General features: G+C 39.6%; 1 protein-coding gene across 2 annotated transcripts; it reads left to right on the plus strand.

Annotated features, from left to right (window-relative positions):
* Positions 1–983: 983 nt before the first annotated feature.
* Positions 984–15,630, plus strand: bloc1s1 (biogenesis of lysosomal organelles complex 1 subunit 1). 2 transcript variants are annotated; one of them, NM_001078781.1, is made up of 4 exons: positions 1,116–1,198; positions 5,461–5,533; positions 10,896–11,028; positions 15,032–15,630. In NM_001078781.1, exons 1-4 carry the CDS (start codon positions 1,138–1,140, stop codon positions 15,140–15,142), a joined length of 378 nt encoding a protein of 125 aa, NP_001072249.1. In that variant the 5' UTR covers positions 1,116–1,137; the 3' UTR covers positions 15,143–15,630.

Genomic DNA, 15,630 nt, shown 5'->3' on the forward strand with positions numbered 1-15,630 from the left:
TATTGTATTTTCTTGCGTTTTGTAATGGTGACATGTAGCTGGCTACTAGCAGCTCCCTGTCTAATAGCCCTGATAGCATACCTTCCAACTGTCCCAATTTTCTTTGAATAATCTTGATTTTAACAGCTTAGCCCGCAGTGCCATATTCTTATTGAAAAGTCCCTAATTTCCATTTGATCTCCTGCTCTGAACACCAAAAAAGATAAAAAGTTCCTCAAACTTAATTGGATAAGTAGCTTTTGGCAGAGAGCACAGAATACTCAACAGCTACACTTAGATACAATTGTAACTAATAAGTGAAACAGGTCTCTTGGGGGAAGCTGGCTATACATGTTACAATTATGATCTTTTGGAAAGATCATTCCTACCCTTCACTGACATTCAGGGCTGAATCGTCAGAAATGGAGGTAGAAACAATAGGAATTCTATCCCTATCTGATGATTTAACCCTAAACGCAGCTTTTGCTCAGGTGCCTTCAATGGCGGCCAATCAAAATCTTTTGTCCCACTTGATCAACGAGACGGCAGATATCCAAGGCTTTGCGATAGCGGTTGTCTTGTCGATCGTCCATACACGCACCGAATATCGTACGAAACGAGGTCTGTGTATGCCCAGCAATTTCACCTTCATTATCAAAACTCATAAAACAAGATGTGTTCAAACTTTACATAACCTGACAAATTTCGTAAAATGTGAGTGGTAATTAGGGAATTAAGTCACAGGGGGACCTTTCTGCCTTTCTTTTTGTCTCTCTTTGCATTTTTCAAACGTTGGAAGGCATGTAATAGTAACTATGCCAATATGAGAGCCCTCAATGGTTAATTTGATTGCCACAAGCAAACGCTGTTTTCTGACATGTTCAGGCACCTTTACGTTATTTTAAGTGCTTAATTATTTTTATTTTAGAAGACCACTTCTTTTGCCGCACTATTTTATAACATGTTCTTGAATCCCATGCGTGGTTTCTGAGCTCTGTGACAGGCGATGGCGCCCTTCAGACTAGCGAGTTTCAGTGTTGTCTTCATTCACTTCCGCTCCCACATTCTGTCTTGCTCGAGTGGAAAGCTATTAATCCCAGCTGCCGAGCGATTCCTCCGTTCCCCTGCCGCTAAAGACTTTCCCCAGCGCCCTTAGCCATGCTGTCCCGACTCCTTAAGGAGCACCAAGGCAAGCAGACGGAACGGAAAGAAGCGCAAGGTGAGCTAACCGTGCCCGGTGTGTGAGGCCCAGCCGGCTGCGCGAATCCCCGAGCTCGAGTGATCGCTGTCGCTGCGGCTCTTGTGGGAAGATCTCCATAGTAACGGGATTCTGTCCCCTCCGACTTGTATGATATTGCAAGGTTCCAGTACAGTATGCAAACAGATAGTGGCTTCAAACATGATATATATTTGTTATAACTTCCAGTTGGGGAGTGGGGCAGGGTCCTATCGGAAATAGGAAGTAGAGCGTTACTGCACTCCTATAAACACTGTCAGTGTGCTGCGTCTTGTAAAAACCCCTTAATTATATCACTTGAGTGGGCTGAACATTCAAATGGCTACATAAATTGGGACAATATAGATAGCCCCCCCTAAATTTACATTTAGCCCCCCCCCCCAAAAAAAACCCATCTAGAACCAGACCTGTAGAGGAAGCACCCTCTGTAGTTACACCCCTGAGTACAGGGGATATTTTTGTGAATCCGTGGCAAAAGCTTGACTTTTATGGGTCCCTCTGCTAAAATATTTTGACTTCCCCTCCCCATTGCACATAGATTGGATGGGGGCAGGCTGGAGTGTGGGTGCCAGGGTGATGTGGGTGATAGGCAGGATCCCCTGTGGCTGCATGGACTGCTTTTATGTACTAGATAAAGTAAAGAACAGGCCTCACATACTGGGAGTCATCATGTAGAAAAAAGTATTAGGCAGTAGACTCCAAAAATTGAAATAAAATCATAAGTTTATTTAATCAACACTAGATGCTACTTGGCCTTACGCGTTTCGTACCGCATGGTACTTAATCATAGCCTATTATTAAGTACCATGCGGTACAAAACGCGTAAGGCCATGTAGCATCTAGTGTTGATTAAATAAACTTATGATTTTATTTCAATTTTTGGAGTCTACTGCCTGATACTTTTTTCTTCAAGTCCTGCAGTGCCTGACATTTTCAATTTTTGGATTTCCTAAATGGTCCCCTCAAGCTGAAGGTCTGGGGCATGAGCACCCAGGCCCATCTATACTTTTGGTGAGATAATATATCTACTTACAAACTCATGAGCATTATTCTATATGTTTGTCATCACTGTAGAAACAGTATACTCAGCTTATTGTAAGCTCTTTTTGTATAGGGTTGGCACCTTCTTTTACTAATAATTACATTTATATATATATATATATATATATGTATGGAATGCTTATTAGTCTGCATTATGTGTTTTTCATTTAATTGCATGGCCTGCAAATAGTACAGTAAGAGAGTTACAGGTTTTAGCTATTGATTTATAAATAAAGGTAGTCCACACAGTCTTATGTTTCACTGTTTCAGGGTCTGCTATTGCCTGAGGTGGCTAGTATACAGTGGCTTGCAAAAGTATTCAGCCCCCTTGAACTTTTACACATTTTGTCACATTACAGCCACAAACATGAATCAATTTTACTGGAATTCCACGTGAAAGACCAATACAAAGTGGTGTACACGTGAGAAGTGGAAGGAAAATCATACATGATTCCAAACATTTGTTACAAATAAATAACTGCAAAGTGGGGTGTGCGTAATTATTCAGCCCCCTGAGTCAATACTTTGTAGAACCCCCTTTTGCTGCAATTCCAGCTGCCAGGCTTTTAGGGTATGTCTCTACCAGCTTTGCACATCTACAGACTGAAATCCTTGCCCATTCTTCTTTGCAAAACAGCTCCAGCTCAGTCAGATTAGATGGACAGCGTTTGTGAGCAGCAGTTTTCAGATCTTGCCACAGATTCTAACACATGGATATGTTTTGGTTTAAACCATTCCATTGTTGCCCTGGCTTTATGTTTAGGGTCGTTGTCCTGCTGGAAGGTGAACCTCCGCCCCAGTCTCAAGTCCTTTGCAGACTCCAAGAGGTTTTCTTCCAAGATTGCCCTGTATTTGGCTCCATCCATCCATCAACTCTGACCAGCTTCCCTGTCCCTGCTGAAGAGAAGCACCCCCAGAGCATGATGCTGCCACCACCATATGTGACAGTGGGGATGGTGTGTTCAGAGTGATGTGCAGTGTTAGTTTTCCGCCACACTAGGGGAATTCACAAAAGTGGTGATATTGAGACAAAATAAAAGTGGAGATAGATTTGTCGGATTTTCCACCTAATTCACAAACCCCTATCTCCACTTTTGTGAATTTGTCTTTTAAACAGACAGTTTTCAGATTTTGTCATCTTCCTGACAATTTTTTTATGAATTTGCCTTTAGCTCTTAGTAAATCTGTCGGTGCCATCAAACCCAGTCCCACAGCTACATGAGCCTTGGGATAAGGATTTTACCAGCAGGATTTTGCATTTCATTTGCCATATATCATTTCACTTTGGGGCATTTCCTGAGGGGTAATTTTGGTTTTCCCAGTGAAACTATACATCATTTTTTTCCGGACAATCTGGGCTTTCTAATGTTTTCTATATTTATGTGTAATTCCACTTCTGTGACACGATTTAGGGGTCTAAATACCGTCTTCTCTAGCCCCTACTCATTACTGGGCAGCAGCAATCCGGCCCACACACCAACATGCCCGGTGAATAGAGGTCCAACAGGCCAACGGGGTTTTTATCCAGTGCCCTGTTGGGCCAGTCCAACCCTGTACCCCAATATCCCAGTTTGGGTGCCACTGTGTATGTGCTGTTTGCTGATCCCCAAGATGGCGGGGACCAATGCTGTCAAGCAGCTCTGTAGTTCTGGACATGCTATGGGGGCACAGAAAAGTTGGGGCAAATGTCAGGGAAGTGATTAAAGATTAAAACTATAAAACTAGCATAATCATGCAAATGTGAGGTAAAAATTTTTTATATATAAGATATAAATTAAACTTTTTTTAATCAGTGTTTTACTTGTTTATAAAATGTTCATGAGGCTTTTGCACCTATTGTTCTAGGGTTAGACAGAAACTTGCCCCCTAACAATAGGCTGCTAATCCCCATTAATATGTTACTGATCCCCCAATGGGGCTCCTACCTTAGGTGTGAAATGGAGACTGGGTGAAACCAAACAAAACAGAAGAGCTTAGAATTGATCTAACAGAGTTACACTGAGCTTTACTCCATTTTGAAAATGTCAGGGAAAAATGTCGGGAAAAAATGTCGTTAAAACATCGTAAAAATGTTGTTTAAAAGACAAATTCACAAAAGTGTCTGTAAACTGTCTTTCTTTCACCAAAAACGGAAAAGTGGCGGGTGAGTCGGAATTTAGGCGGATTTCTGTTTGTGAATCTGGAGAAAGTGTTTTCCGACAGTTTTTCCACCACTTTTACTCCAAAAAAGGGCTACCTCCACTTTTGTGAATTCCCCCCATAGTGTTTTGCATTTTGGCCAAAAAGTTCCATTTTGGTCTCATCTGACCAGAGCACCTTCTTCCACATGTTTGCTGTGTCCCCCACATGGCTTGTGGCAAACTGCAAACGGGACTTCTTATGGTTTTCTGTTAACAATGGCTTTCTTCTTGCCACTCTTCCATAAAGGCCAACTTTGTGCAGTGCACGACTAATAGTTGTCCTATGGACAGATTCCCCCACCTGAGCTGTAGATCTCTGCAGCTCGTCCAGAGTCACCATGGCTGCATTTCTGATCAGCGCTCTCCTTGTTCGGCCTGTGAGTTTAGGTGGACGGCCTTGTCTTGGTAGGGTTACAGTTGTGCCATACTCCTTCCATTTCTGAATGATCGCCACTGTAAGCCACTGTAAGTCAAGCACTTCAAAAAAATCTGTCTTTAGTCATAATGCTTAACTAGCAAAATGACAATTCGAGACATCTAAATGGAATAGGCAGAAGAGTTCCACTTAGACAAGCCAAGTGTTGGACAAGTTGCAACAAAACTTTATATTTTGCGAATCAGTAATTAAAATCATAACATATAATTAATGATGCATTTTTTTTAGACATTTTTATTTAAAAATACCCCTTTAACAAAAAGGAATTAAACCAGGAATTAAACCTAAAGCTTTACCGGAGTACAGAGAAGTATATATGCTGGATACAGTTCTTATTTTCAGCTGACCCAAGAACCAAGTTTGTAGAATGTGATTGACCATAAATAGTTTGGTTCTAGTTATAAGATCATGCCCCAGCTACTAGGCTGGACTCCAACCACTCTGTTTTGTATCGATACTTATATGCACTGTTCAATGACTACCAATGGAACCACCACTTGTGTTGTAATTGGCGGTTAATGCAGCCTTGGTTTATTTTCTCTTTGTAGTTAAATGCCTACTTATTTAGTGTGATCTCTGTTTTACAGAAAAGAGGAGGAAGGATGCGATTGCTGCAGCTACTACTTTGACGGAAGCATTGGTAGATCATCTAAATGTGGGGTGAGTAAGTCAAATCTAGCTGGTTACTGAAAAGATTCACATTTAAGGAATGGTTTTGCTGAGCCCAGTATAGGTGCAGAAACCTATAGAACCAATAAGGTGACAAATAAATGTTACCTGACAATTTGTTATCCCAGGAGATTAGACATATAGCAAACTTTGAACCTTTAATTACATAACCCCTACCTAAAACAAGATGAAGACAAGAGTACTGACCTAATAAATCCCTTTATAGAGATGATTTTAAAGGGTAAAATATTGTGAGTTGTTTTTGTTTTTTTCCATAAAATCTATTCTTACAGCATAGGAAGGAAAGACTTGCAAGTGCTGACCAGTAGTCCCACAATATGGCCAAGAGTCCCCTGTAATACTAGGATTCCCATGAACCCTATAAACAAGCCAGGTGGTGGGGCAAACTGGTGGTTCAGTGCCCAAGTTCACTTCTGACAAGTTAATTGGCTCCTGATAAAATTGAAAAGACCTCTAAGTTAGGTAGCATCAGCTGTATTGTTTCAGGAGTCAGAACTAGTATTGCAGAGTTTATAAACACCCAGACAGATACTGTTTTCTGTAGCAATTACTTTTACACACAACTTTAAAATCATTTAACATTTTTAATGTATTCTTGTAATGGTAGACAAATATATAAACCTCTTTGTTTAAAAATAATGCTCCTCTTTTAAAAAGTATATAGCCACATGACTCTAATGAGATACAGCTGAAACAGAAAATCTGATTTTATCTTGTTCAGGCCATAGAATAGATATTTTGCTAAAGATACATGGATTCTAATTTCAAAAGCCAATTCTCATCCTGACATTGGACTGTGTGTTGGTATATTTCTGGTCCAATGAATTCAGAAAGTTGTACAGTACAGGGAACTTTAGAGGGTTTTTTTTAAAAAAAAATGTTTAAATCATCCAACAGAACAGTTCTGAATCACAGCAAAACATCAGGGTCGCTAATATTTCAGTGTTGTGCCCTTTCCTGTATGTTTATAGCTAATTATTTCCTGTAATTATGTTACTTCATCTGCCTCTTTCCTGTAACAAATTAACAGCCAAAGTCATGAATGTGAGTCATGACAAGATCAATAAAGAAGAAGTTAATAAATCTTTTTTCACCTCTCATATGCAATACTGACATATGCCTGGACTGGCCCAATGGCAAGAGGGCGAGTGCACTGCATAGCCCTTAGCTGTCTGTAGAAAGTGCTATACACGCACCGATATTATTGTGCAAAACCTCATTTTGTACGATATTCGATGTGTGTATGGCGGCTCAACGAGACGACAGATATCGCAAATGCTGCGGATATCAGTCATCTCGTCAATCAGGCAGGTTAAAAGATTTCGCTGAGGCTCCGTTCAAGGCGCACAAAGGGTGCTACATACAGTAGTGGCTGCATATGGATGTCCCTTTCTAGGCACCTGGCCTGCACATCATTCAGAATACTCAAGCCAGGAAGCTTTGGAGCGGTGTATTTAATTGCTGTTTATGGCAGGTACTGGGCTCCCTTCCTCCTGCTAGCTCTGTGTCTTGCACCTAATTTTTAATAAAGAACAAGAAGCAGTGCTTAGAATGCTTTGTGCATGAGATTCTATTACTATTCATATAGCTCCATAGTTTCCTGCAGCACTTCACAGAGTAAGGGAATACAAGTACATGACCAAACCATTAACATATACAGGCAATCATTTCCCCAACATGAACACCAACTCGGGGTATAAGGTAAGAGATTACAATCACCCCCCGGTGATTTTGCCTTTCCTTCTCCTTTAAAGGAGAAGGAAAGGCAAAGTCACTTTGGGGTGCCAAAATGTTAGGCACCCCCAAGTGACTTAAATCGCTTACCTCGTACCCTGGGCTGGTGCCCCTGTACGGAGAAAACAGCACCAGCCCAGGGTACCTGGAGCGCAGCGCTTCCTCCTTCCGGCTTCCTTTCTGAAAAAGCCTAACATTTTGGCACCCCCAAGTGACTTTGCCTTTCTTTCTCCTTTAAGAAAGAGTAGTGACCCCTTGATTTACCAGCGAGTAAGGCATTTGCCACTTTAGTATGGGCTGTTTCATACAGTTCTAGTAGTTTTGAGGAGAAAAAAAGGAGAGAAATTGGCTGAAAGTTGGAGAGTGTTAGATCCAAAGAAGGCTTTTAAAGGATAGGTTTAATGACTGTGTGTTTAAATGAGTGTAGGAATATGCTGAGAGAGAGATATTAAAGAAGGAAATGAGAGTCAGAGTAAAATATTGGTGACAGGAGGAATTTTGTGGCATTAGGATTCCCGTACTTGAACCTAGCCCTTCAAAAGTGAGCCCAAAGTGTCAGCCATTGCTCTCCTATACAAAGAGCAGCAGCATATTGACTGCAAGCTAAAAGCTCTATTAATGTGTTATTTCTTTCTACATGCAGTTTTGGCATTTGCCAGTGCAACTATAGCTGTGAGACATGACTGTTAAGTACCACTCCCTCTATTAAAAAAGAGAAGTGCTCCGCAACTTAATGATTAAATTGCCATGTATCTCATTCATTGATTTAAATGTTGACTTCTCTGTGTGGCACTTTGTGCAAGATACTAGATCACCGGAAAAAGTATGGATTAATCACCTAGTCTAGTCTTAAAGGCAAAGTATTGTTGAGAAACTAAACTTTGTAGAAGTTTCCAGCACCCTGAGACATCCATGCTGTATATCTGTAAGCTGTTTCTCTGTTGCAAATCTACCAGGAGAAGGTTATATTTTCTGTTATTGAAAAACTGAGCTTAAGAGTTCACCCAAAAACTATACCCCTGAACAATACAGGTCTCTATAAACATAAATTGCATTAAACCCTGCTTTCATAAAAATATACTTTTTAGCAGTATGTGCCAGTGGGTACTCCTAAATAGAAAATTACTCTTTTAAGTGCTTAGTGCCACTCCTTGGGCTCATACAATTCACGGTGCACACATACATGTAAGGTCATATGAGCTAAAGATAAGAGCTAAAGAGCTATGTATTTTTACTCCCACACTTCTTCCTGTATTAGTTAAAGCTGCATTACATAGCTAAAATCATGAATATGTAACAGAAATGACCACTGCTCAGGGTGGGGGCTTGACATCATGGGAAAAAAATATTTGCGGGAAGTATTCTGATGCTTCCCTGCTCAGTACTGATCAGAGAAGCATTTCTACCATAATAAAATCGGAACAGAAATTAATGTAAATTGTAAAAGTGCTCAAAGGAGCACTCTAAGCAGTATTACATTTTTATTCAGGTGGGTATATGGCATATACCGCATATACTCGAGTATAAGCCGCGTTTTTCAGCACCCAAAATGTGCGGGAAAAGTCACCCTCGGCTAGCACCCTCTTGCACCCCCTGCTAGCCGATTCCCATTGCCCCCGCCAACCCCGGACCCCTCTGGTACCTGCAGCTGTTAGTGCGCTCTTCTGCGCGCCGCAGTAGCTTCTTTCCTCATGCCTTGCTCTGCCCCAGAAGTGACATCATGAGCCCCTGCATGTCAATCCTGGCCCCCAACACAGAGCTACGGTATGTCCGAATTATAATTACCGGTAATCATAATTGATTGAAGTTAAACACATATCATGTGTGTTTAACTTCAATCAATCAATAATTACCTATAATTAGTACTTAAGTATTAGCAATGCTGATCAGGTATTTCCATATCATGTGATTAGTGTTGTTAATACAGATGAATACTGTTAATTATTATTATTAATTGATTTGAAGTTGAACACATACAGTACAGTAAATAATATACAGTATACAAGCAGCCTCAATGAATGTAATTGGTATTTATATTGAATATTGAAACATAGCAGTAGCTGCTGCATTTCCCACCCTAGGCTTATACTCGAGTCAATACGTTTTTCCAGTATTAGGTACCTTGGCTTATATTCAGATCAGCTTATACTCGAGTATATACGCGAGGATATAAGCAATAATTGTCTTGCTAGTATTATCTGCCACTTGTCATAACATCAGTTATATGCCAGGTATGCATGCATTCATAAAGCCTTTTCTTAATCACACCAGATAGAAATGGAAGAGAATTTCTTTATCCCCCCTAGATCAAGGCTATTTGCAGGAAATGACTACAGATTTTTAGTCATGGCTTCTCCTTAAGGCAGTTTTTCTTTCCCAAACAGTTTAAGCTTTGATTCAAAAATACAAGTCTATAGAAGAGTCTCAAAATCCTGTCAGAACCTAAGTGGCAAAATGCACTGCAGACATTGTGCTTCTTGTACATGTAATTAGAGCGAGGTAATAATGTTCATTTTAGTTATTATAAAGCAAGGTGCAGATCAATTTATATTTAGGCTGATGACAAACTAGGAGATTAGTCACACACAATAAATCTCCTCCTCTGCAATTTTTAGTTGTTCCTTGTTTAGCCCTGACAAAGCCTCTTACTTACAATTGAAACGTGCTATATCATCATTGCATTGCTAGAAAGCCCTTAACTTGTGTCAGGGTTACAGAAAAGGCACCCAATATAGTAGGCAACTACAATACAATACATTGTGTATTCTAAGAGGCAAACACAACTGTTGTGACGTCACCTCTTCCTCCAGAAGTGCCAGTGAGGCATGTTTGTTTTGGTAAGATTAAGGAAGGAAATAGGAGCACAGCATAAAACACTACTATTTTCAGGCAATTAATAAATGGAGCTCTGCAGCCAATTATGAGGACATTGTTGGTATCGTGTAGAAAGTGTCCTTGCTGTAATACATTAAGTGCAGCATGCTGACACAGTTACTCGACAAAGGAAGAAACCTTCCATATGTAGTGCATATGCACAGCTGCTATTTTATTGTCCTTAGTTTGCACTATTCTGTTTTACATTGACACATAAATCTCACTGTGTAGTTATTCCACTTTCTAAGCCATAACATACAATACTAATGATATCTGGGGGTTTTGGGCCATATGCCAATCCATTTTAAAAATGTGTACACAAAAAGAAAAAAAAACATTTTTTATGCACTTTCAATTAGTTCTGGGTAGTTTTTATTACTAAATAAATCTTGTTTATAAGTACTTTAGAATTTCGTAGGAATTGTTTCCTTTACCTTAAAGGACATGCAAACCCTACATTTTCCTACAGTGTATATAAGTTCACTCATCTCCCACCACCCCAACCACAACATTTGTATTGCATATATCCCCTCTGGTCACCAGCACCACCACATTTATGATGTTCCTTGCCCTTTAAGAAAAAGGTAGTAAAGTAAAAATGAAAAAAGTATATGACAACTCATGTTGAACAAGGAGGTATAGTGTGCTTTAATGCATCACACAGATAAATAATATGTGTGTCATTTAACAAGAATGTTGCATTTCATTTTTTCTCTCCATTCAGTGTGGCGCAAGCATACGTGAACCAAAGAAAGTTGGACCATGAGGTGAAGACGTTGCAGACCCAGGCTGCCCAGTTTGCAAAGCAAACAACCCAGTGGATTAGTTTAGTGGAGAACTTTAACCAGGCCCTAAAAGTGAGTGCTGTGGCCAAGTACTTCCTTAATAAGCATATTAAGCCCCTGGTTTGGTACAAATAGATTACATGAAGCCCTATGGCACACTGGCCATTTTGACCGCTGCTTGTTAGAACACACTTGCCATTAGTCTAAGGCTTGTTTTACATAGAGCTAGCTATATTCTATATATTCTAGTCTCCTGGTTAATCATTGTACATTACATTTTAATAAGAAAGTAGGTCTTTTTCAGTGCATGTCTTAGGGCCCCACCTGCAGGACAGTGAGAGAAATACATGTTGCATAACAAATAATGCATGATGTATAAAAAATGAAATCCCAACAGGCAATATCCTGTACAACAAATTCCTCATGGATTAAAATAATCTGTGCCTTGTGCTTTACTTTTTTATCTCTGTAGAAATGAATGGTTTGCTTACATTTCATCCCTTACAGATTTTTTTTTTTTCAATCTGTATTGTAAATTCATTTTGCAAAGATTTAACTGTATTTGAGAATCAGAATGTTTAGCTTTTAAAAGTATATCGAAGAAAAGTCTTCTCTAGCTACCACAGGGTTGTGACACAAGGAGCCTATGCATTAGTGCTCAAATAGAAAGGGATTGGTAGGGAGGCTTTACTTGCTCTTTACATTTTTTTTTTTAAAAAGCAACATTTCATATTAAACCAACTTATAGCACCCTCTGTTAAATAAAAGTACTACAATAACAAATCCCTCCTATATACTACATTTAAGTAGTATTCAGTTATGCTGAGTACCACTTACCCTAACTGGCACATATGCAGTTACATTATTCTTGTAGTCAAAACCACCTAAGCTGTGGGTCTCTTGCTTACCATCAAGTCATTAGTTAGATTAGGGGTGCATTAAATCTAGGCTTTGGTTTAGAATTCAGCCGAATCTCACCCTTTTTATCAGGAATTGGGCAAATCTAAGAGTGTGGCCGAACCGAATCCAAACCCTTAAAAATGTGAAAACTTTTTTTTACAGCAGATTCAGCATATATACATCACATTTATGAGGCAGAGTTACACAATGTAGTAAGGTTTTAGTATATGACATGTTTTGCAGTAACAAAAGTTGCAACAGCATTTGAAAATACATTGTAACCTTTTCTTTTGTATGCGTTTTCCTTTCCCTTGTCATTTCTGACTGTTTCCCTCTGGATGTTGGAACATATTACAGTTTACAAACATATTATCTTAAAATGCTTTAAAGGGACAGTAACACCAAGAAATGAAAGTGTATAAAAGTAATTACTATATAATGTAATGCTGCCCTGTACTGGTACAACTGGTGTGTTTGCCTCAGAAAGACTACTATAGTTTATATAAATAAAGCTTCTGTGTAGCCACGGGGGCAGCCATTTACAGGAAAAAAGGCACAGGTTACTTAGCAGATAACAGATAAAACCTTATTATATTCTACAAAGCTTATCTGTTATCTGCTATGTGCCTGTGCCTTTTCTCCTTTTTCCCAGCTTCAATGGCTGTGCCCCCTTGTTGACATAGCTCATTTATATAAACTATAGTAGCGTTTCTGTTGCAAACTTACCAGTTTTACCAGCGCAGGGCAACTGTACTCTATATTTTAATTACTTTAAAACACTTTCATTTTTTGGTGTTACTGTTCCTTTAAGAAAATACCACAGTGGCACTCTTAAGTTGATTTTTCTAGCCATTTTCCCCATATTTAAAAATGTGAAAACTTTAAAGCGCACACTCTATTTGTATGCACGCAGAACAAACACATTGGTGATTTCCATCCTGGCATCACCAATTTTCAATTTTCGGGAGACGAGGGTTTGGATTCAGTTCAGGACTTGAAGAGGGTTTGGCCAAATCCTGGATCAAAGGGTTTGGTACATTCCTAAATAAGATATCCTCATATTTCCCTGTCCTGAATGAATTTAACTTGCCAGTGAGTTATTGGAGATCAAACAGTCCATTCTAAGTTTTTTCACCAGGCACCTTAATCTGTAGAACCAACCAAGTACCACAGTAAATAGCTGTTTGCAGCAGTGAGTGGAAAGCAGTTCTATCCACACCTACACTTGCTATCAGTTCAGCAAGTTGAAAATATTAGATTGAAATGCTGTTAGTGCTGAGTCCAGTTTTGCATTGATACAGGGAAAAGGTGCAAGGTGATATGGAAAATATTTTTGAAATGAAATGCACATTTGTGACAAGAAAAAGCATAAATATTTCATAATCATGTGCCAGAAATGGAAGTGTGTCTACAGGGCACAAGTGCATAACTTCTTAAGTACCATTAGCTCAAGGATAGAAGAAGTGATTGCAGCATCACATGATTGCAACTTTCGTTTCTTTTTTTCTGTGTGGCAGGCATTGTATGTATGTATAACTTTATTTATAAAGCGCCACAAGGGTACGCAGCGCTGTACAGTCTTACAGAATACAAAATTACACACAGGGAGGACGAGTGATATAATAAATAAATACAATAAATACATATATGTATATATATATATATATATATATATATATAAGTGCCATGTGGTATGAGATACAGTGGGAAGGAGGTCCCTGCCCTGTAGAGCTTACAATCTAAAGGCAGATGTAAGAGCAGCACAAACACCCTACATTTGCTGGTCTCTATGCACAGTTCCTCTGCATATGAAGTAGGTTATGCATTGATGCTGTGCTGCTGAACTGTTTCCAGCTCTGTCCCTTTTGGCACCTGCAGTTATGGATAGCTTTTTCCTTTTCTGGGGGCAGTGATCTCATTTTGCCTGCAGAGGGAGTATTCAGATCACAAGGGATACAGAGCCTCTTACTTCTGAGTTTGGAGATAAGTCATCAGTGACTATTCATGACCGACCAACTACAATCAGCTGAGAATCAAACAACAGTTAAACTATGATCCAGGAAGCCAAAACACTGAACAACGTTTTAGCAGTTTATTGGTAAACTGCAGCTTTTTTTTTTTTAGGTGGAAAAGCAATTCTTAAAGGAGAAGGAATGGTAAAAACTAAGTAAGCTTTATCAGAAAGGTCTAGGTAAATACAGTCATAAGCACACACACAAAGGTTGAACTGGGTCCTCTGTCAAAAGAAACACAGGATGACTTGTCTTTTTTTGTATACACATATACTTTCGTATCAGGAAGGGGTGATACCGGGCTAATTGATCATTTTGCCATAGGGATCAAACAATTAAATAAAAACAGCAGGCATAGGCACAGAGGATTACATAAACTGATGCGGTCCCTGATCCAAAGGGAAAATCTAACCTGCCGGGTAGGTCCATCAGGAGTGCCCATACATGGACAGATAAGCTGCGATCTGAAGAACCTGAATCAGCAGCTGAAATCTGCTTGTGTATAGCATGGAGCTACTAGTAGGAGCTACTTGACACAGCTGCTAAAATAGACAACGCTGATCATTTACTGATAATTGCTCAGCATGTGTTTTAGCAGAGGAATTTCTCAGTATTGTCTATGGCAGGGGATTTTCTGGCATTTAGTAGCCGTGAGCTGCCACTAGTAGCTCAGTGTATCTTCCCCCTTAGGCAGGTGGCACATGGGGATATTAGTCACCCCCAATAAATCTTCGCTATTGGGGTTGACCAATCTTCCCGAAATGCCATCCCACCGAGTTTTGTCACCCTCACGGGCATCTAATGGTAACTTCAGAAGTTGTGTTGGCTGTACTAGAGCAGATTAAGTGCAAGCAACAAAATGTTCCATCTGTCATAGCCCTTAGAGCAATTTCACATGGGGCTATTAGTCGCCGCAACTTTAAAAAAAGATGGTCACTGTGACTTAGGGATATGTATCTGCCACAAATCATGCACGGTTTTTCACTGCACAGTTTAGTCACCACAACTTTTTAAAAAGACGTAATCTCTGTGTGTGTTTGCCATTAACGTGTAAGGGCTATAGCAGATGGGAAATATTCACAGATACTACGTCCCATGCTTTGTGAAATACATGCTATGTTTCTAATAGTCATTCAAAAATAACTATATTTTTTTTTTTCTAGGAAATTGGTGATGTGGAAAACTGGGCCAGAAGCATTGAAAAGGATATGCGCATTATAGCTACTGCTCTAGAATACGTATACAAGGGGCAACTGCAGCCTTCTGCCTCTTGATCGGTTATATTGGTGGCTCACTGTGCAAGTGAAGCTTTATTTAAAGTTGGTTGAGGCTTTACATGATTTGCATGAGGAAGCCTGCACCTCTCCAGATCTGCAAGTGCCAATGGTATTTTGTGGCAATGAACATATTTATTTAAAGCTGCGCTATCCACAGTTGTATACTACATGCCTGCAGACAAGAGTGAACTAAAATGAGGATACCATACAGAGGCGTCTGTGTAGCCCCTGAGAGAAGTTGGCCTAAAGATCCCTTGGAAGGTCATATGTGGCTCATGGACTACCAGTTCGACAATATTTGTGCATAAGAATAATAGAAGACCAGCTTTTTGGAAAGGATCTTCAAATAATGTCTGGATTTATAAAGTTTAGTTCTAATGTGGCTACGTAAATGGCCATTCATGTGCTCCTCAAAAGCTCACAACTGATGGGTCACATGGTGCACTAAATACATTGATGCACTAAATAAACAGCTGTTGAACACA

Source organism: Xenopus tropicalis, chromosome 2, assembly GCF_000004195.4.
Source record: "Xenopus tropicalis strain Nigerian chromosome 2, UCB_Xtro_10.0, whole genome shotgun sequence".
NCBI lineage: Eukaryota > Metazoa > Chordata > Amphibia > Anura > Pipidae > Xenopus > Xenopus tropicalis.

Coding starts and splice junctions, on each gene's coding strand:
- bloc1s1 (NM_001078781.1), top strand. CDS start 1,138: ATGCTGTCCCGACTCCTTAAGGAGCACCAAGGCAAGCAGACGGAACGG. Junction 5,534..10,895: donor GTAGATCATCTAAATGTGGG/GTGAGTAAGTCA, acceptor CTCTCCATTCAG/TGTGGCGCAAGCATACGTGA. Junction 11,029..15,031: donor ACTTTAACCAGGCCCTAAAA/GTGAGTGCTGTG, acceptor TTTTTTTTCTAG/GAAATTGGTGATGTGGAAAA.